The 20,322-nt window shown below is 46.3% G+C and overlaps 1 protein-coding gene across 1 annotated transcript in view; it reads left to right on the top strand.

Annotated features, from left to right (window-relative positions):
* CHAT (choline O-acetyltransferase) overlaps positions 1-20,322 on the top strand; it is a 65,725-nt gene that overhangs the window by 674 nt on the left and 44,729 nt on the right. The window contains exons 3-7 of the mRNA XM_036264857.1: positions 2,476-2,667; positions 3,294-3,412; positions 4,860-4,913; positions 16,239-16,419; positions 17,533-17,710. Coding sequence (XP_036120750.1) covers positions 2,476-2,667; positions 3,294-3,412; positions 4,860-4,913; positions 16,239-16,419; positions 17,533-17,710 — 724 coding nt within the window. The remainder of the gene's footprint in view (positions 1-2,475; positions 2,668-3,293; positions 3,413-4,859; positions 4,914-16,238; positions 16,420-17,532; positions 17,711-20,322) is intronic.

The following is a 20,322-nucleotide window of genomic DNA, read 5'->3' as shown; positions in this document are numbered from 1 at the left end:
GCCTTCTCCCCTCCACCCTACTTGCCGTCCAGAGAGAGAGCAACACGTCTGACCTCCGCAGTGCTGCACACGTCTGTCCCTCTGCCACACTTGTCCTCACGACACCTCCTTAACAACCACACCCCTCCATGCCCTGGACTTCATTTCACACCCTGCTCAGAACTTTCTGTCTTCCCCCCATGAAGGTGCTCACCACACTGTCCTGTTCAGGACACTATTGTTGCTTCTGCTCCATGGTATGTCCCTCCCTTTGGACTCTGGCTGCCTTGTCTCTCCACTGAGCCCGAGTCCATCCGAGGGCCTGGCTTGCAGGAACTGCCCAGGAAACATGTATTGACCTGAGACCCCAGGGCCCAAAGACCCTCATTAGTACTAATCCCTGCCTGTTTCCATTTTGGGCCAGAAGCGCATGAGGCTCTGGGAGGAGCCCCAAGGGGCGGAGACACACAAGCAGAGATGTACTGCCTCGTTCTTTTTTATGTATCACCAATTCCCCATGACCCAGGCTGAGTCCTGGGGCACTGTCGGGCCCCAAAGAAGGGTAGCAGGGGTTCCAGCCAGACCTGCTGGCCCTCTTGGCCAGGCCGCCAACTGGGCTGGGCTTTCTGTAGGCACCTGCCCACTCACCCACCATACAGATCCCCAGGCCCCAACAGAAGGAAGCGGGAACCAGAACAGGTGGGCAGGGGTGGACCGGGCTCTCTGGAGTGGGCTAGATAACCTGGAAGGCTGTTCAGACCCATCCTTGGGTGGTCCCCAGGGGAGCAACAGCACGTAGTCAGCACTGACGGCCTCCTCCCTCCAGGGCGTGGACTCTAGCTCGGGAGCATAGAGGTGGAGGATCCCCATTCATTCGGCGGTGCCCAGGGCAGCCGTGGGCTGCAGCCTGTGCAGCTGTCAGAGCAGAGTGGAGCAAAGCTTTCAACAGGCCCTTCACTCCGCGGCCTGCCTGGGACTGAAATGCACCGCCCCCCACACCCTAGAGAGGGGGACTCCTGAAAGAAGGCAGCCAGCTTCGTAAAATTAAGTGATAATATGAAAATCCCTAGTTTTCGATTGTGACTGGCTATGTGAGGGAGAAAGAAAGGGGTATAGAAAAGAGAGCGAGGGAGAAAGAAGAGAGCAGCCAAGGCAGAAGGAGCAGAATGAATATTGATGAAGACTGATTTCAGGTCCGGCAGGTGTGGCTCAATGGTTGAGTGTCGACCATGCATCAAGAGGTTGCCGGTTCGATTCCCAGTCAGGGCACATGCCCGGGTTGTGGGCCCGATCCCCAGTGGGAGGCATGCAGGAGGTGGCCGATTGGTGTTCTCTCTCATCGACGTTTTTATCTCTCTCTCCCTCTCCCTTTCTCTCTCTCTAAAAAAATCAGTAAAGAAAAAAAATTTTAAAAATAAAAGATTGATTTCAGGTCTCAGCTCTGCCACCAAATTGCCGGGTGACCTTAGAGTACCTCTCCACTCTCTGGACCTACATTTACAAGGCTAAGCTCTAAGTGGCTGCACACATATGTGACATCCCTGGTGACACAGCTGGGACCCCGGGAAGCATGGGGCCCAGATTCTCTCCACACTTTGGGGGCCCTCAGAGATATGAGTTTCCTCTTAGGAATTCCTCTGGATGGATAAGGACTCGGACATTTAACATTTAATAATGTGCCTATTTGGGGCCAGTTGTTTCTCTCATTTAATTCTCTCTGGGCCCATCTCAGGTAGGAATTGTTATTCATATCCTGCAGATGAGGAAGCCAAGACTTAAAAGATTAGGAGAGGACATGGAGCAGAACACCCCTCTCCGGGTTTCATAACTGGGGATTTAATAAGGTGCCCAGGGCATGAGTCACCTTCCCAGGAACATCTTGCAGAATTCTGGTCGTTAAGACAAGCGATGAACTGCGTCTCCCCCATCTCTCACCTGTCCGCATCTCTCCATTGGAATCACCCCCTTTGGGTCCCGAGTTCAGTTGGATTCTAGAGTCCCAGCTGGGAACAGTTTCTAAATTAAGAATGACCAGCAGTCACTGTCAACAACAAGACTCTTTCGTCTTAGACCTATTTGCTATGGTTGATAAGCACTTTTACATCAATGATCTCTTTGGTCCTCCGAGAGGTAGAGGTCATTCCCCCATCTGGCCGGGGAAGAAACTGAGGCACGAAGGCAGGGGTGATTTGCTTAAGATCAAACAGCTGGTCAGCAGCAGGGTCAGGGATAAATCCAGGTCTGTCTGGGATCAACATCAAGGTCTTTTCCTCTGCACTATGTCCCCCCGGGGGTCAGGGCCGGGGTATGGGGGAAAGCAAACAGGAGCGTCCTAGGTTCCCAGTTCTGCTGAGCTGAGCCCTGGAGACAGATGAGTCCCAGGATGAGGAACAAGGATGGTGGCAGGTGGACACAGACACTAGGCATCAACTTGGGGACAGGCTTGGGCCACCCATAAGGACAGGCACAGCAAGTGCCTGTGACCCTCTCTTCCAGGAGCTGCCCAAACTGCCAGTGCCCCCCCTGCAGCACACTCTGACCACGTACCTGCGGGCCACGCAGCACCTGGTGCCAGAGGAGCAGTTCAGGAGGAGCCAGGCCATCGTGCAGCAGTTTGGCGCCCCTGGTGGCCTTGGCGAGACCCTGCAGCAGAAGCTCCTGGAGCGGCAGGAGAAGACAGCCAACTGGGTAGGCGTTGTTGGGAGGGGCCTGAGGGGGTGGGCAGACAAGGGGCCCTTGGGGCAGGAGGAGGCAGGAGGCAGACTTGGAGACACAGGGATTTGGATAGGGACAGGTAGGTGACAAAGATAGGGGACAGGCGTGGGGGAGAGGTGGGGAGAGCAAGGGGCAAGGGCAAGGAACAGGTAAGATGTGCAATGTGAGGTGGTTATGGGGACACAGGGCTGGCCGATGAGGGCGAGGGATGGGGACAGACAGGGACAAGGATGGGGGTAATCCAGGGGACAAATGGGTGACAGAAATGGGGCAGCAGAAGACACTGATGAGGTCAGAGAAGCAGAGGGGGTGAAAGGCAGGAAAGGGACCCTCATAAGGGTGGCAGGGAACATGGATGAAGCTCAGGACACCCGAGAAGGGAGCCTGGGATGGAAGAAAGGAGAGGTGCACAGGGCGAGTGAAGCGCAGGCACGCGGCTGGGAGACAGGGCCGCGCACACAACGGGCGCAGTGATGTTTGTGGAAGGAATGAACGAAGTGTCCCGATTGGCCCTCAGGGCTGCCAGCATGGGACTGGTGCCCTTCCTTGGAGGGGGTGCCCGTGCCTGTGGGTAATGGCCCCTCCCTACTCGCCCGCAGGTGTCTGAGTACTGGCTGAATGACATGTATCTCAACAACCGCCTGGCCCTGCCGGTCAACTCCAGCCCCGCTGTGGTCTTCTCCCGGCAGCACTTCCAGGACACCAATGACCAGCTACGGTGAGGCGCTGTGTCCCGGCTCACGCTCTGTGAGTCTGCCTGGGGGAGGGGCCCGGCCCCGGCCCCGGGGAGGAAAGGCTGAACCTGTGTCTCGGCAGAGCTTTCTGAGACCAAGGGACCCTGAGACAGGGCCTTCCTGGCGTGAAGGCAGAAGGAAGTTAGGTGAGGTCAGGTGAGGCTACAGGTGAGAAACAAGCCCAGGTCTGCCTCAGAATGGATCTCTTTGGGGTGGGTGGGCACTAATGGAGGGCATGGGCCCCCAGGTGTCTTCGTGTCAGTCTTGTCCTGGCTGAGGCCCTGGGAGAAGGTGGGTACCCTCTGATCCTGCCAGTACTTGAGGCTGGGACTTGTCTGTGGGACACGCCCCAGGTGATCTGAGAGGCCCCTGCCGCCCTCCAGCCCCCAGCTGTAAACAGAGGCTCCGAGGGTTGGCAGGGATTTCTCCCCGCCAGCCACCTCTGCCAGAGTCTGTGCCATCTGCTGCAATTTCACTGCTCACTGAGCCACTGGAACGGCCTCTGGGCCCACTGATGACAGTGGAGGGACCATTCGTGTAAGGGTGGGGCAGGGAAGAAGGATGTCCCTGCAGGAGTCACTCAGACCCCAATCCTGGTCTCTGGTTTTAACACTGGAATGGGACAGTGTGGGGACAGCTCAGGGAGAGAAAGAGCAGAAGGCAGGGCCCATCTCACCTGTGGCGGGGCTCAGCCTTGCGGGGGACCCCAGCGGCTCTCCTCACCAGGACCAACCCAGCTCTGGGAGCAGCCCGCCCTCCCCCTGCAGCCGGGCCTCCTCTGGAAAAGGAGGTGTGTGGATGGGTGAAGGACTTCAGAGAACAGCCCTCAAAACTGCACCCATGTGGGCGTTTTCCTCTTGATGCAACTAAGCCAGGCTCATCATGAACAGCTAGATGACATGGTTTCGTGGCATGTTTCTCTGCCCCCCCCCCCCCACACACACACACTCGCTTTCCTTTTCATTAGCACTTAGAGGACCAAATTACTGGCTTTTTCCAGGAGACTGAGTTTCCTAGAAGCCCAGGGTCCTGGCCGCTCCAGCCCAGCATGAGCCTTTGCTGGGGAGACTCCCCCTCAGTCCGTCAGCCCGTTCCTGCCTGCTCCGTGGCGCCCCGGGCTTCTCTCCCTCCTCCCCTTGCTCCTCACTCACATTCCAGCTTCCTGTCCCCCCAGAAGTTCTTCCCAGGGGACCATTTTTAATCCCAAGCTTGTGAAGGACTGCCCTCGCCGAGGTGGGTGGGCGGCAGATGACCCATCTTACTACCCACTGAGACCCGGCGTGTGGTGGGGGTCGCTGAGTTTGGGAGAGAGTAGGCGAGAGGGAGGGAAGGAGGTGGGGAGAAAAAAAGGAAGAAGGGAAGAAGGAGAAAGGGTGAGAGGGAGGCAGCCTGGGCCCTGACAGGAGAGGCTAAGGCCCTATCTCTCCGCAGGTTCGCTGCCAACCTCATCTCCGGGGTGCTCAACTACAAGGCCCTGCTGGACAGGTAGGACTGGGCCCGGCCCGAGCAAGGTGGCGCCCTGATCTGGCACCGCGTTGACTCACCTCGCCCTGCCATGACAGACAGCAACTCCAGAGGGCGGGGGCCTTATCTTTTTCCAGCTGTGTTCTGGCTCCTGTCACAGAGTGGGCGGGACCACACCCACCCCAGCCAGCAGGATGACCTTTACACCAGCTGGCCCGACCATTAACAGTTCCTTTCCCTAGTGTAAACACTATCTGCCTTGGTCCCTTTCAAATGCCCCTTCTCCATGCTCACATGTCCACGAGTGTGTATGGGGTCTGGGGAACGCGGAGGAGGTGGAGGAGGGGCGCTGCAGGAGCTAGCCGGGGGCACCTGCCAGCTGCGGCTTGAGGGAAGGGTCTCCCCGGCAGGAGCCTGTGTACTTGGCTTCAGCTCCGCCTTCCTTTCTGCCTCCAGCGAACAATCTGTGCTGTTTGTAAACTTTATAAAATGTTTGCAAAACACTACAAAAATAAATCAGTAACAAATGGCACAAAGGTACAAAATGTGAGACCACTATTTTTAAATTAATGTCTTAATTTCATTTTTATTTTTTCCAATTACAGTTTACATACAATATTATTTTGTATTAGTTTCAAGTGAGAAAAATGAGTGGTTAGACAATGTATATACACTTTACAAAGTGTTCCCCTGATACTTCCAGTATCCCCCCGGCACCGTACAGAGTTGTTATGGTATTATTGACTGTATTCCCTGTGCTGTACTGTACATGCCTGTGACTGTTCTGAACTACCAATCTGTACTTCCCAATCCCTTCACCTTTTCCACCCCGTCCCCCAACACCTGTCTCCTCTGACAACTATCAGTCTGTTCCCTGTATCTATGAGTCTGTTTCTGTTTTGTTTGTTTGTTTATATTATTCTTTAGATTCCACATATAACCAAAATAATACAGTATTTGTCTTTCTCTGACTGACTCATTTCACTTAGTATAATACTCTCTAAATCCATTCATGCTGTCATAAATGCTAAGATTATATTCTTTTTCATGGTTAAGTAATATTCCATTGTATATATATGTACACCACTTTTTTATCTATTCATCAATTGATGGACACTTGGATTGCTTCCATATCTTAGCTATTGTAAATAACACTGAAATGAACATAGGGGTGCATATATTCATCTGAATTACTGTTCTGGGTTTCTTTAGATGTATTCCCAGAAGTAGAATCACTGGGCCATAAGGCAGGTACATTTTTAACTTTTTGAGAAAACTCCATACTGTTTTTTATAGTGGCTGCACCAATTTACAATCCCATCAGCAGTGAAGGAAGGTTCCTCTTTCTCCACATCCTCATCAACACTTGTTTGTTGATTTATTGATGAGAGCCATTCTGACAGGTATGAGGGGATAGCTCATTGTGGTTTTAATTTGCATCTCTGATGATTAGTGATGTTGAGCATCTTTTCATATGTCTATAGGCCATCTGTATGTCCTCTTTAAAGAAGGGTCTATTCAGGTCCTTTGCCCATTTTTTAATGGATTGTTTATTTGTTTTTTGGTGCTGAGTTTTATAAGTTTTCTATACATTTTGGATATTAACCCTTTATCAGATGTATCAATGGCAAATATGTTGTCCCATTCATGGGTTGTCTTTTCATTTTGTTGATGGTCTCCTTTGCTGTGCAAAAACTTTTTAGTTTGATGTAGTCCCATTTGTTTCTTTTGTTGTTGTTGTTTCCCTTGCCCAAGGATATATATCAGAAAAAATATTGCTATAAGAAATTTCCAAGATTTTACTGCCTATGTTTCCTGCTAGGATTTTAATGGTTTCAATTCTTACATTTAAGCCTTTAATCCATTTTGAGTTTATTCTTGTATATGGTGTAAGAAAGTGGTCTAGTTTCATATTTTTTGCATATATCTGCTCAATTTTTCACCATTATTTATTGAAGAGACTGTCTTTAACCCATTGTATGGTCTTGCCTCCTTGTCATGTATTAATTGGGTTTATTTCTGGGCTCTTTGTTCTGTTCTGTTGATCTATGTGTCTGTTTCTATGTCTGTGCCATGCTGTTTGGATGGCTATAGCCTTGTAGTAGAGTTTGATATCAGGTAGCATGATTCCTCCAACTTTGATCTTCTTTTTCAAGATTGATGTGGCTATGTGTGGTCCTTTGTGGTTCCATATAATTTTTAGAATTATTTGATCTAGTTCTGTGACATACACCATTGCTATTTTAATAGGAATTGAGTTGAATCTATAAATTGCTTTGGGTAGTATGACATTATAACAAAGTTAATTTTTCCTATTCATGAGCACAGTATATGCTTGCTTTTATTTATATCTTCTCTTCAGTGTTTTATAATTTTTTAAGTACAAGTCTTTTACCTCCCTGGTTAAATCTATTCCTAGGTACTTTATTTTATTTGATACAATTGAAAGTAGATTATTTCCTTAGTTTCCCTTTCTGATAGTTCATCTTTGGTATATGAAAATGCAACCAATTTCTGATTGGTTTGTATCCTGCTACTTTACTGAATGCATATATCAGTTTTAGTAGTTTTTGGTGGAGTCTTTAGGGTTTTCTATATACAGTATTGCATCATTTGCAAATAATGACAGTTTTACTTCTTCCTCTCCAATTTGGATGCCTTTTACTTATTTTTCTTGCATGACTGCTATGACTAGTACTTCCAGTACTATGTTGAATGTTATTATGCTGAGGTATTTTCCCTCTGTTCCCACTTTGCTGAGAGTTTTTATCATAAATGGGTGCTGGATTTTATCAAATGCTTTTTCTGCATCTACTGATATGATCATGTGGTTTTTATTCATTTTGTTTATATGGTGTATCACATTTATTGACTTGTATATATTGTACCAATCTTGCATCCCCAGAATAAATCCCACTTGATCATGGTGTATGATCTTTTTAATGTATTGCTGGATTTGATTTGCCAATATTTTGTTGACGATTTTAGCATCTATGTTCATCAGGGATATTGGCCTATAATTTTCTTTCTTTTTAGTGTCTTTATCTGGTTTTGGAATTAGGAGAATGCTAGTCTCGTAAAATGAGCTTGGAAGTCTTCCTTCTTCTGGATTTTTAAAAATAGTTTGAGAAGAATATGTGTTAGTTCATCTTTGAATGTTTGGTAAAATTCACCTGTAAAACCATCCATCCGGTCCAACACTTTTGTTTGTTGTAAGTTTTTGATTCCTGCTTCAATTTCATTGGTTTTAATAGGTCTATTCAAATTTTCTGACTCTTCTTGATTTAGTTTTGGAAGGTTGTATGTTTATGGGAACTTATCCATTTCTTCCAATTTGCCCAATTTGTTGGCAAATTATATAGTTCTTCATAACATTTTCTTGCAATCCTGTATTTCTGTGGTGTCCGTTGTTACTTCTCCTTTTTCATTTCTGATTTTATTTACCTGGATCTGCTATCTTTTTTTCTTGATAAGTCTGGTTAAAGGTTTATCAATCTTGTCTATGTTTTCTAAGAATCAGTTCTTGGTTTCACTCTGAACCTTAAAGATTGCACCAAAAAACTACTATTAACTGATAAATAAATTCAGTTAAGTAGCAGGATGCAAAATAAATATGCAGAAATCAGTTGCATTGTTTTGTGTATTTTTAGACTGTATTTCATATATTTCCACTCGGATCTTTTTTTAAAATTTAATTAATTAATTTATTTTTGTTACAGATATTTCTCCTCCCCCCCCCCCACTGATTCCCCCCTCCTCTTCCCTCCCTGCCCTGTCCCCAGCTTTGTTGTCCATGTCCATTGTTCATGCATACATGCATACAAGTTCTGTGGTTTATCTCTCCCCCACCACCCCCTCTTCTGGGGATTTTCAGTCTGTACCCCACTTCCACATCTCTGGGACTACCCCATTCCTCAGACTGTTATGTTCATTATATTCCACAAATAAGTGAGATCATATGATACTTATCTTTCTCTGTTTGGCTTGTTTCATTTAGGATGACACTTTCCAGGTCCCTCCATGTCGTCTCAAAGGATAAGAGATCTTTCTTTCTTACAGCTGCATAATACTCCATTGTGTATATGTACCACAGCTTTTTTATCCATTCGTCTACTGATGGACATTTGGGCTGGTTCCAGATCTTAGCTATTGTAAATAGTGCTGCTACAAACATGGGGGTACATATATTCTTTCTGATTGGTGTTTTAGGCTTCTTAGGATATATTCCTAGAAGTGGAATTGCTGGGTCAAATGGAAGTTCAATTTTTAATTTTTTGATGTAACACCATAGTGTTTTCCATAGTGGCTGCATCAGTCTGCATTCCCGCCAGCAGTGTACTAGAGTCCCCTTTTCTCCACACCTTCGTCAACACTTGTTGTTTGATGATTTGTTGATGGCGGCCATTCTGACAGGTGTGAGGTGATACCTCATTGTTGTTTTAATTTGCATCTCTCTGATGATTACTGATGTTGAGCATTTCTTTATATGTCTCTTAGCCATTTGTATGTCCTGTTTGGAGAGGTGTCTATTTAGTTCCTCTGCCCATTTTTTAATTGGGTTCTTTCTCTTCCTTTTGTTGAGTTGTATGAGCACTCTATATATATTGGAAATTAATCTCTTATCTGATATACCATTGGCAATGATGCTCTCCCATACAGTGGGTTGCCTTTCCATTTTGATGATTGTATCTTTTGCTGTGCAGAAGCTTTTGAGTTTGATGTAGTCCCATGTGTTCATTTTCTCCTTTGTTTCTGTTGCCTTAGGGGATGTATCAGTGAAAATTCTGCTGCGTGTGATGTCTGAAATTTTGTTGCCTACAGTTTCTTCTAGGATTTTTATGGATTCATGAGTCACATTTAAGTCTTTTATCCATTTTCAGTTTACTTTTGTATATGGTGTTAGTTGATGGTCTAGTTTCATTAGTTTTGCATGTAGCTGTCCAATTTTCCCAACACAATTTATTACAGAGGCTGTCTTTACTCCACTGTATGCTCTTGCTACCTTTGTCAAATATTAATTGAGCATATTGTCTTGAGTCCATTTCTAGGTTCTCTGTTCTGTTCCACTGGTCTATATGCCTGTCCTTGTGCCAATACCAGGCTGTTTTGATTACAGTGGCTTTGTAGTATAACCTGAAATCTGGTAATGTGATCCCTCCAAGTTTGTTGTTCCATTTCAAGATTGCTGTGGCTACTCGAGGTCTTTTTTGGTTTCATATGAACTTTTGAAGTATTTGTTCTAGTTCTGTGAAGTATGTCGTTGGTAATATGATGGGAATTGCATTGAATCTACAGATTGCTTTGGGTAGTATGGACATTTTAATGATGTTAATTCTTCCAATCCATGAACAAGGTATGTGCTTCCACTTTTTCATATCTTCCTCTATTTCTTTTTTCAATGATCTGTAGTTTTCTGCGAAAAGGTCCTTTATTTCTTCGGTTAAGTTTATTCCTAGGTATCTTAATTTTTTTTGCCACAATGGTAAATGGGATTGTTTTCTTAGTATCTCTTTCTGTGAGTTCGCCATTGGTGTATAAGAATGGCATTGAGTCCTGGCCAGTTTGGTTCAGCGGTTAGAGCGTCAACCTCTGGTCCTGAGAGACCCGGGTTCGGTTCCCGCTGGGGGCGCGTACCTCGGTTGCAGTTTGTCCCCGGCCCTGGTCGGTTGTGTGGGTGGCAGCCACTCGATGTGTTCCTTTCACATCGATGTTTCTCTCTCTCTCTCTCTGTTCCTCTCTCTCCCTCCCACTCTACCTGAACAACAACAACAAAAAGAATGGCATTGATTTCTTGACGCTAATTTTGTATCCTGCTACTTTTCCAAATTCACTTATTAAGTCTAGTGAATGTTTGATGGAGTCTTTGGGGTTTTCTACATATAGTAAGTATTATGTCATCTGTGAATAATGACAGTTTCACTTCCTCCTTTCCAATTTGGATCCCTTGTATTTTTTCTTCATGTCTGATTGCTGTGGCTAAGACTTCCAGTATTATGTTAAATAAGAGTGGCGAAAGTGGGCATCCTTGTCTTGTTCCTATTCTTTTTTTTTTTTTTTTTATCCTCACCTGAGGATATTTTTCCATTTTTTGTACAGATAGAGTGGGAGGGAGAGAGAGAGAAACATCAATGTGAAGGGACACATCGAGTGGCTGCCACCCACACGACCAACCAGGGCCAGGGACAAACTGCAACCGAAGTACGTGCCCTTAGCGGGAACCGAACCCGGGTCTCTCCAGACCACAGGCCGACTCTCTAACCGCTGAGCCAAACTGACCAGGGCTTGTTCCTGTTCTTAAGGGAAATGCTTTTCTTCTTTGCCCATTGAGTATGATGTTGGCTGTAGGTCTTTCATATATAGCCTTTACTATGTCAAGATATGATCCCTCTATTCCCAGATTGCTGAGCATTTTTATCAGAAATGGGTGCTGGATTTTGTCGAATGCTTTTTTAGCATCTATTGATATCATCATATGATTTTTATCTTTCATTTTGTTTATGTGGTGTATCACATTTATTGATTTGCGAATATTGTACCAGCCTTGCATCCCTGGGATGAATCCCACTTGGTCATGGTGAATAATTTTTTTGATGTATTGCTGGATTTGATTTGCTAGTATTTTATTCAGGATTTTGGCATCTATGTTCATCAGGGATATTGCCTTGTGGTTTTCTTTCTTTGTAGTTTCTTTTTCTGGTTCTGGAATTAGAATTATGCTGGCTTCATAAAATGAGTTTGGAAGTCTTCCTTCTTCTTGAATTTCTTGAAATAATTTGAGGAGAATGGGTGTTAGTTCTTTTTGAATGTTTGGTAAAACTCCCCCGTGAAGCCATCTAGGATTTTGTTTGCTGGGTGAGTCTTGATTATATCTTCAATTTCCTTAGTTGTTATTGGTCTGTTCAAGTTTTCTATCTCTTCCTGGTCCAGTTTTGGGAGACTATGTGTTTCTAGAAATTTGTCCATTTCGCTTAGATTGTCAAATTTGTTGCCATATAATTGTTCATAGTAGTTGTTAATGGTCTTTTGTATTCCTGTGGTGTCAGTTGTTACTTCTCCTCTTTCATTTCTGATTTTGTATATATGGGTTCTCTCTCTCTTTGTTTCTTAGTGAGTCTAGCTGAGGGTCTATCAATCTTGTTTATCTTTTCAAAGAACCAGCTCTTTGTTTCATTGATCCTTTGAATTGTTTTTTTGGAATCTATGTCATTTATTTCTGCTCTGATCTTTACTATTTCCTTCCTTCTACTTGCTCTGGGGTTTTCTTTTTGTTTGCTCTCTAGTTCTTTAAGTTGTGAGGTTAGATAGTCTATTAGAGATTTTTCTTGTTTCTTGAGGTAGGCCTGTAGTGCTACGAACTTCCCTCTCAGAATTGCTTTTTCTGCATTCCATAGATTTTGTGTTGTTGTGTATTCATTTTCATTGGTTTCCAGGAAATTTTTAATTTCTTCCTTTTTGATCTCCTCAGTAAACCATTTGATGTTTAATAACATGCTATTTAGCTTCCGTGTGTTCAAATGTCTTTGTATGTTCTTGTTGCAATTGATTTCTAGTTTCATGCCATTGTGATCTGAGAAGATGCTTGATATGATTTCAATCTTCTTGAACTTGTAGAGACTTACTTTGTGTCCTAATATGTGGTCTGTCTTTGAGAATGTCCCATGTGCACTCGAGAAGAATGTGACTTCTGCAGTTTTGGAGTGTAATTCTCTGTAGATATCTATTAAATCTATTTGGTCTAGTGCTCCATTTAAAGTCTCTGGTTCCTTGCTTATTTTTTGTCTAGAGGATCTATCCAGTGTTGTCGGCAGGATGTTGAAGTCCCCTGCTATGATTGTATTGCTATTGATTTCTCCTTTGAACTCTTCCAGAAGATTTTTAATATATTTTGGTGCTTCTATATTGGGTGCATATATGTTTATCAAGGTTATATCTTCCTGTTAGATAGATCCTTTCAATATTATGTAGTGGCCTTCTTTGTCCCTAGTTATGGCCTCCATTTTGAAATCTATTTTATCAGATATGAGAATTGCTACCCCAGCTTTTGTTTCTTTTCTGTTTACTTGGAAGATTTTTTTTCATCCCTTTACTTTCAACCTATGTGAGTCTTTTGTTGTGAGGTAGGTCTGTTGTAAACAACATATAGATGAGTCATACTTTCTTATCCAATCAGCCACTCTGTCTTTTTATTGGCGCATTTAATCCATTGACATTTAAGGTGATTATTGATATGTACTTATTTATTTTTGTTTAGTGTGATTCTATTTTTCTTCCTATTTCTCCTGCTACTTACAGCAGTCCTTTTAACATTTCTTGCAGTGCTGGTTTGGTGCTAATGTATTTCCTTAGCCTTTTTTTTTTTTTTTTTGGTCTGGGAAGCTCCTTATTTGACCTTCTATTTTGAATGATAGCCTTGCTGGGTAGAGTATTCTTGAATTCAGATCCTTGTTTTTCATCACCTTGATTACCTCATGCCATTCCCTTCTGGCCTGTAGTGTTTCTGTTGAGAAGTCAGCTGAGAGAGAGCCTTATGGGGTTTCCTTTGTAGGTAACCTGTTGCTTATCTCTTGCTGCTTTTCGAATTCTCTCTTTGTCTTTAATTTTTGGCATTTTGATTACTATGTGTCTTGGTGGGGCCTGTTTTGCTTCTTCTTACTTGGGGTTCTCTATGCTTCTTGAACTTGAATGCCTTCTTCCTTCACCACATTAGGAAAGTTTTCTGTCACTATTTCTTCAAATATATTCTCTAACCCTTGCTCATTTTCTTCTTCTTTGGGGACTCCTATGATGTGAATGTTATTACATTTCCAATTGTCCCACAGTTCTCTTAAGCTGTCTTCCTGTTTTTTAATTGTTTTTTTCCTTTTGGTTTTTTGATTGGTTGATTTTTTTCTACCCTGTCTTCTAATTCACTGATCTGGTCCTCAGCTTCCTCTACTCTTCTATTTAGACCTTCCAATGTGTTCTTTATTTCTGCTATGTCATTCTTCATTTCTTCTTGGTGGTTTTTAATTTCCAACTGTTTGATTTTCAACATTTCTATGTCTTTAGTCATGGTGCTTATGTCCTTACACATGCTCTTGAGCTTCCTCAAGATCATGGCTCTTAATTCTAGTTCTGTTAACTTGCTTAACTGCACCTCCTTTATCTCCTCTTCGGTAGAGGTCTCTTGTTCTTTCATTTGGCCTTTGTTTCTGTGTTTCACCATTTTGGCTATCACAGTGCACTTTGGAGCCTGCCAAATTTTCCCTGTGAGTGTTGGTGTTCTGCTGTTTGTGGCTCCCTCTTCTGGGTTTGGATGAGCCAGGAAGGACCCACAGAAAACATCACTGTCAGGTCTTACTTTCCTGGTTAGAGTTATATCCCAGGAATGGTACAGTTATTCTCTAGCTTTTTGCCTGGAGGCTATCAGTAGCAGTTACTTGAAGAGCCTTGGTTTCTCAGTTGAATGAAAAACTCCCTCAGGTGCTCAGCATAGGATGATTTCCCGAGGGTGGGTCAGATGCTGGTTGTTAATGGGCCCCAATTTGCATTTCAATGTCCACCGGGTGGGGTTGAATCTCTGAGGGAGGGGCCGCTGCTTCTCCCCAGAGCCCTGGGAAAGAGTAAGATGACCACTGTCCTGCGTGGCTGCAACTCAGCAAAAACTCTGAGCGCCCTCCAATCCCCGAGTGTCCCCACACCGTTGCAGTCCAGTCTGTCCTCCCTCTGCTGGAGCCCACAGTAAGTGGCTGTGGCTATTTTAGCATCTGTCCTGGCTCTGTGAGGTGGAGCTGCTTGGGAGTGTACCCCTGAGGGCGCTGCTCACAGCTAAGCCCACTGCTCAAAGCTAAGGCCGCTGAGGACTGTGGGCTCCCAGCCCCCCTCTCATGCCTCCGCAATTCTACCAGGATTGAGTCAGTGTCCCTGGTTATGTGGTCCTCCAAGGTGCTTTTCTGTTGCTTTTTCCTGACGATTTGTCTTTATTTTCGTTGTAATTTCAGTTTGGTCCTGGGAGATGGTCTGTGTAGCTTCCATTCACTCTGCCGCCATTTTGGAATTTTCCACTCTGATCTTTATTATTTTATTTCTCCTACTCTTTCTGGGCTTTTATCCCCCTAATCCTTTTAGGTGTAAGATTTGGTTGCTTATTTTAGGTTTTCCTTATTATTTCGAGATAGGCCTGTAATGCTATGATTTTCCCTCTTAGGACTGCTTTGAGTTGTTGTGTTCTCATTTTTATTTGTCTTAAGGGATCTTTTGATTTCTTCCTTGATCTCATTGTTAACCAATTCATTGTTTAGTAAGAATACCTCCATGTGTTTTGTATTTTTTGGTTTTTGCATAATTGATTTGTAGTTTCAAAACATTGTGTTCAGAGAAGATGCCTGACATGATCAATCTTCTTAAATTTATTAAGACTTCTTTTGTGTTCTAACATGTGATGAGACCACTTTTATTATTAAAACAAAAGACATTAAATTCCTTTGTTTGACTGCTACAAATGTTTCTGAAAGCTCTCTCTGGATTGCCATGCTCACCCTGTGTGGGTTGGTCTTTACAGTTCAGTTTAATACCTGGACTTGGAGCAGCGGGGTGGCCCACCACCTTGATTGGCTCCAGCTATTCTCATGGCTGCCTCTTACCCTCAGGGCTCAGCTGAAACATCTGGTCACCAGTGAGAATGTCATCCTGGCTCACGACCTGAAACCCTCCCATTTACCAGTTTGTTGCTTGTTATCTATGCCCAATCCACATATTCCAGGACCTACACCTCATTAGAGCAGAAAACTCATGTTTTGTTTGCTGTTTTATCTGTCCAAATCCCAGAATGATGCCTGGGACACAGGAGTGCTCAGTAACATTTGTTGTCTGAAAGACTGAGGGACAGAAGGGAGAGAGACAGTGAGGGAAGAAAGAGGAGGAGGAGGAAGAGGGAGAGGAGGGGAGGAAGGACACAAGACATGCTGCGACCACAGGAAAAGAACATTTTCTGCCTTGAACTCAGAGGAGGCTTCTAGAAGAGGTGATGAAGGAGTAGAAGGGGTTTTCTAATCAAATGAGTTGAGTGCAAGGTGGGGTGAAGGCAAGCTAAGCAAAGACTAGCATAAGCAAAGGCACAGGGGGCTAAAATGGTAAGATCTGCACTGTAGTGCGTGAGTCAGGGGTGAGGAAGACTCATGAAGGTGTGAATAAACCCCGAGGATCTTCCAGGCCACGGAAATGGGGCATTCCGCTACTTTAGAAGTGGAGAGTCAAGCTCTTTGACTACCATCATAATGCCGCTCTGGACTTTGTGCCCTGCTTTGCCTAGTAAGTTACAGTAGAACCAAGTCTGACTTCCTGCCTCCTTCCTGTGTCTCCCTCCAGTCACTCCATCCCCACTGACTATGGCAAGGGCCAGCTGTCAGGGCAGCCGCTCTGTATGAAGCAGTACTATGGCCTCTTCTCCTCCTACCGCCTCCCCGGCCACACCCAGGACACGCTGGTGGCCCAGAGGAGCAGTGTCATGCCTGAACCGGAGCACATCATTGTGGCCTGCTACAACCAGGTAAGCGGCCCCTTGGGCTTGGGAAAGACACATGTGTGCTCACCCATTCCTGCTTTTCCAAGGGTGCTCAGCCCCCTCCCAGAGTCACACAGTGAGCTGGAGCAGAGTGGCCACAAAATGGGACCTCCTGACTCCCTCTCAGTTCCCTTTCTCTCCACTGTTGGATTTTCAGAACTACCGGAGTCATCAGTTGAGAGCAGCTCCAGTGGGCTCCTGGTACAACCCTGACCAGCCGGGTCAGGTTAAAAGAGCTGCCTGGATAGACGGAGTCTGGGCCATTGATGACCCAGCATAGCCTCAGACCCTCCACATGCAATCACCCAGGCCGTGGCCTTCCCAGAAACCATGTCCAGATGGACAGCTTCGCAGATGTTGGGACCACCTTGCCTTTTTTCTCCACTCCCTAGTGTGTTTGAGACCTATCCCTATAGCTGTATGTAGAGCTAGTTCATTCCTTTTTTTTTGGTACGTGCCCCGAGTGGGAACTGAACCCGGGACTCTCTGGTCCACAGGCCAATGCTCCAACCGCTGAGCCAAACCGGCCAGGGCAGTTCATTCCTTTGAACTGCTGGGTAGACATGCGCTGGATGAGCACACCGTATTTTATTTAGCCATTCTCGACTGGAGACGTTTCGGCTCTCGCTACCATTTGCTACCGCACACTGCTGGTATGCACGTTCCTGTTTACGTCTCTCGGGTTACAAGGGCATATGTTTCTCTAAGCCTTAGGCTAAACTATGCATTTATAAGAGCAATTGCTGAATCACAGGGTATGCACATTTTTAGTTTTAATAGACACTGTCTCGCAACAGTAGTTGTCCTAATTTATGTTCAACTACCCATAAAAGTAATGGCTTTATATGAACTAAGAATCACAAAAGCAAGTGTTCTTTTCGCTAAGTTTAATCGGGACTTCTTTGAATCGGAGTGCTTGGAGGCCAGCACAGTTGGCAGAGTTGAGTTGGTCCCCAAACTGTGACTATTCAGAGCCACCACGTACCTTGGGGCCTGGGCCTGCGCACCTCCACCGTCTCCCAGGTGTGAGGGTTCAGTGGGGGCTGGCACCCTGGACCGGCTGCCATGAGTGACGTGTTTGACCTGTTTCCCCCACAGTTCTTCGTCTTGGATGTTGTGACTAATTTCCGGCGTCTCAGTGAGGGGGATCTGTTCACACAGTTGAGAAAGATAGTCAAAATGGCTTCCAACGAGGACGAACGCTTGCCTCCCATCGGCCTGCTGACATCGGACGCGAGGAGCCAGTGGGCTGAGGCCAGGACAGTCCTCGTGAAAGGTCAGCGTCAGTGCCCAGCATCTCCACGCTCATCTCATCCGCACGCCCATTGGCTTCCCTGCGCGGGGTCGGCACCATGCCATCCGCACCTGGCACTGCACGGGCGCTGAGGCCTCCCTCCAACTCAGGACCCGGCGCAGGTCGCGCTGCGGCCAGGGTCCGTGACGTGCGGCGCCTTGGCACCCTCTCATTCCGGTTGACAAAGCTCCAGCTTTCCGGGTGAAGCTGACTAGCCCTGGACCCCTGGGACGCCCAGAAACTCCGAGGGTGGGGAGATCAAGCTGGAGGAAGGCTGGCACAATTAAACAGCTTTGTTTTATTTGTTGGCAAGGATGGTTCTCGTTGGAGGGGTCTGATCTCTGGGAAAACTGTCAGATGAGGATTTGGGATGGAGCCCACCTCTGGGAGGGTGGATGGCTGCCTTCTTTATATGAATTTTCAGTCCTAAAATTTTTCATCTTTAAGCTGAAAGTTTCCAAGCAGCCCTATAAGAAATCCAGTTATAGTCTTCACATTTAAAAACCACCCTCTGGAAGTTACTTTTCAAACCAAAGCCAGCTGTATTCTCAGGAACTGGGCGGACAGCCTTCCTTTCTTGCCTGTACTAGAGAATCCTCGATGACCGGTGAGATTCCATGACCCTCCCTCTGCCCCTCAGGCGCTCATTTGGCCAGGTGTCCACCTAGACTCCCCAAGTGTCTGTAAGCTGAGGACTTGAGCTAGGCCTGGGGAGGGTAAGACAGAGAAAACGAAGCACCCTCGAGTTCACTGGATAGGAAGAGGGGAAGAGGGCGTGGGGGAGCAGGTTCGAATACGTGGTAATGCGACATCTACTCGTGTAAGGTAATGTAGGCAGCAGGTGCCAAATAAGTGCTTCAGGGCTTCGGAGCAGGAGGCGAGCCCTGCTAGCTGGGAAGACTTCCGAAGGCTTTGCTGGAAGAGGTGGAAACTGTGCAAAACCCTGTGACACGAGTGGGAGCGGCTGGGGGTGGCTAGCTTACAGACCCCGACTGTGGGCCATCTGCCCTGCCCAGGACCACGAGGAGAGCGGCCCGGCGGGCAAAGTGGCCATGCTGACCGTCCCGGGAGAGGGAGGAGGTAGTGGGACCTGGCTCTCGGGCAACAGGCATTTGCATTTTCTGGTCTCTTCCTAGAATGTGTTCCCACAGGGCTGGCTGGCTCTCGGTGCTGTCCAGAGTTCAGGCCAGCTGTCACCGCCTCAGGACCTCCTTGAGCATTTCTCCCTAGTCGTACTGTCACTCCATCCTGTTTTCTTACCTCGACTGCATTTCTCACTCTCCGAAGTCAGCTTTTCATTTGTTTGATTCATGCTGATTATCTGTCTCCCTCCCTCCCCAGCCACCAAGGTCCAAGAGAACAGGGCCGGTCTGTTTGGTTTAACTTTGAACCTGCTGTGCTGAATGCAATAAGGGCCAATTATATTCGTTAAATAAAAGAATGAAGGGTTATTGAGGATACTGGGCCCCAGACGTATTTCCCACTTACCAATGAACTATGCTTTCATTCAATCATTGGGCACCTGTGAATTCTTGGCTGTAAATCAGGGGTTGCACAGGCCTAGGCCTTGGGGAAGTTTGAGAGCCGAGGCTGTTCTCACAGACCTAGCCACCACGTTGGGGAATTAATAACATCAGTTGAAAGTGAATTAATTCCCTCAGGGGACCATGGTGTAATCAAATCCCACTCTTCCCCCCTCCAGGGACAGTGACAGGCATCCAAATAATTGCTTTTGCTTCCAGTATGGTTTCCACTTTATTAGCAGACTGGGCCGAGCAGCGTCCCGCAGGACAGCCGGGGATCGCCTTGGGCCGCAGTGCTCGGCTGCACGGATAGAATTAGTTTGTTAATGGCACTCAGTCTGGCTTTCTGAATGGAAGCGCGGTTTCTGTGGGAGTCGTGCAGAGGAGGGGAACGCTCGTGCCCGCCCTTCGGTAATCTGGTTAATCCAGTTACTCCGGCAGGAAACCAGTTCTTCCCAGAGCCTCCTCTGTGGAGCAGCCTTTCCCACAGGGGGCAAAGGGGAAAACATTCAGAAAACAATTTCAATATAAAAGTAAAAGATACGGCAGCTGGGCTAGGGTTAAACGGGAAGATGGGGAGACATGGATGGGGTCTAGGAATATTTCAAAGTGGAAGAGGAAGGATAAAAGAATTGAGAAATGTTGCTGGATCTTTGGTTTGAGCATCTGAATAGATCGTGGGGAGCCAGGCTGGGACAGTGGCGACGAAACGGAGAAGCCCTTTCCAAGTATTGTCAGGTCCGAGATGCCTTGAGTCATCTAAGTGGAGACGTCCAATTAGATCTATGTGTCTGGAGCTCAAGAGAGAGGTCAGTCCAGTTATAAATCTGAGCGTCATCAGCACATAAGTGATATTTGAAGTCATGGCCCGGGTGAGATCACCTAGAAGTGGAAGAACAGGGCCGCGGAGGTCAGGAGAGGAAGATGCCGAGGGGATTGAGAAAGAGCAGCCCGGAGTCAGGAGGAAATCAGATGAGTCACAAAGATCCGAGACGGAAGGAAGAAGCGGCCAGCCACACCAGATAGTGCTGAGAGCTCAAGGAAGGGTCACTGTGACCGTCCCCAGGCCAG

This window comes from Molossus molossus, unplaced genomic scaffold (assembly GCF_014108415.1).
Source record: "Molossus molossus isolate mMolMol1 unplaced genomic scaffold, mMolMol1.p scaffold_m16_p_17, whole genome shotgun sequence".
NCBI classification, from domain to species: domain Eukaryota; kingdom Metazoa; phylum Chordata; class Mammalia; order Chiroptera; family Molossidae; genus Molossus; species Molossus molossus.
Note: the sequence above shows the minus strand (reverse complement) of the source record. Positions and strands in the feature narration are given on the sequence as shown.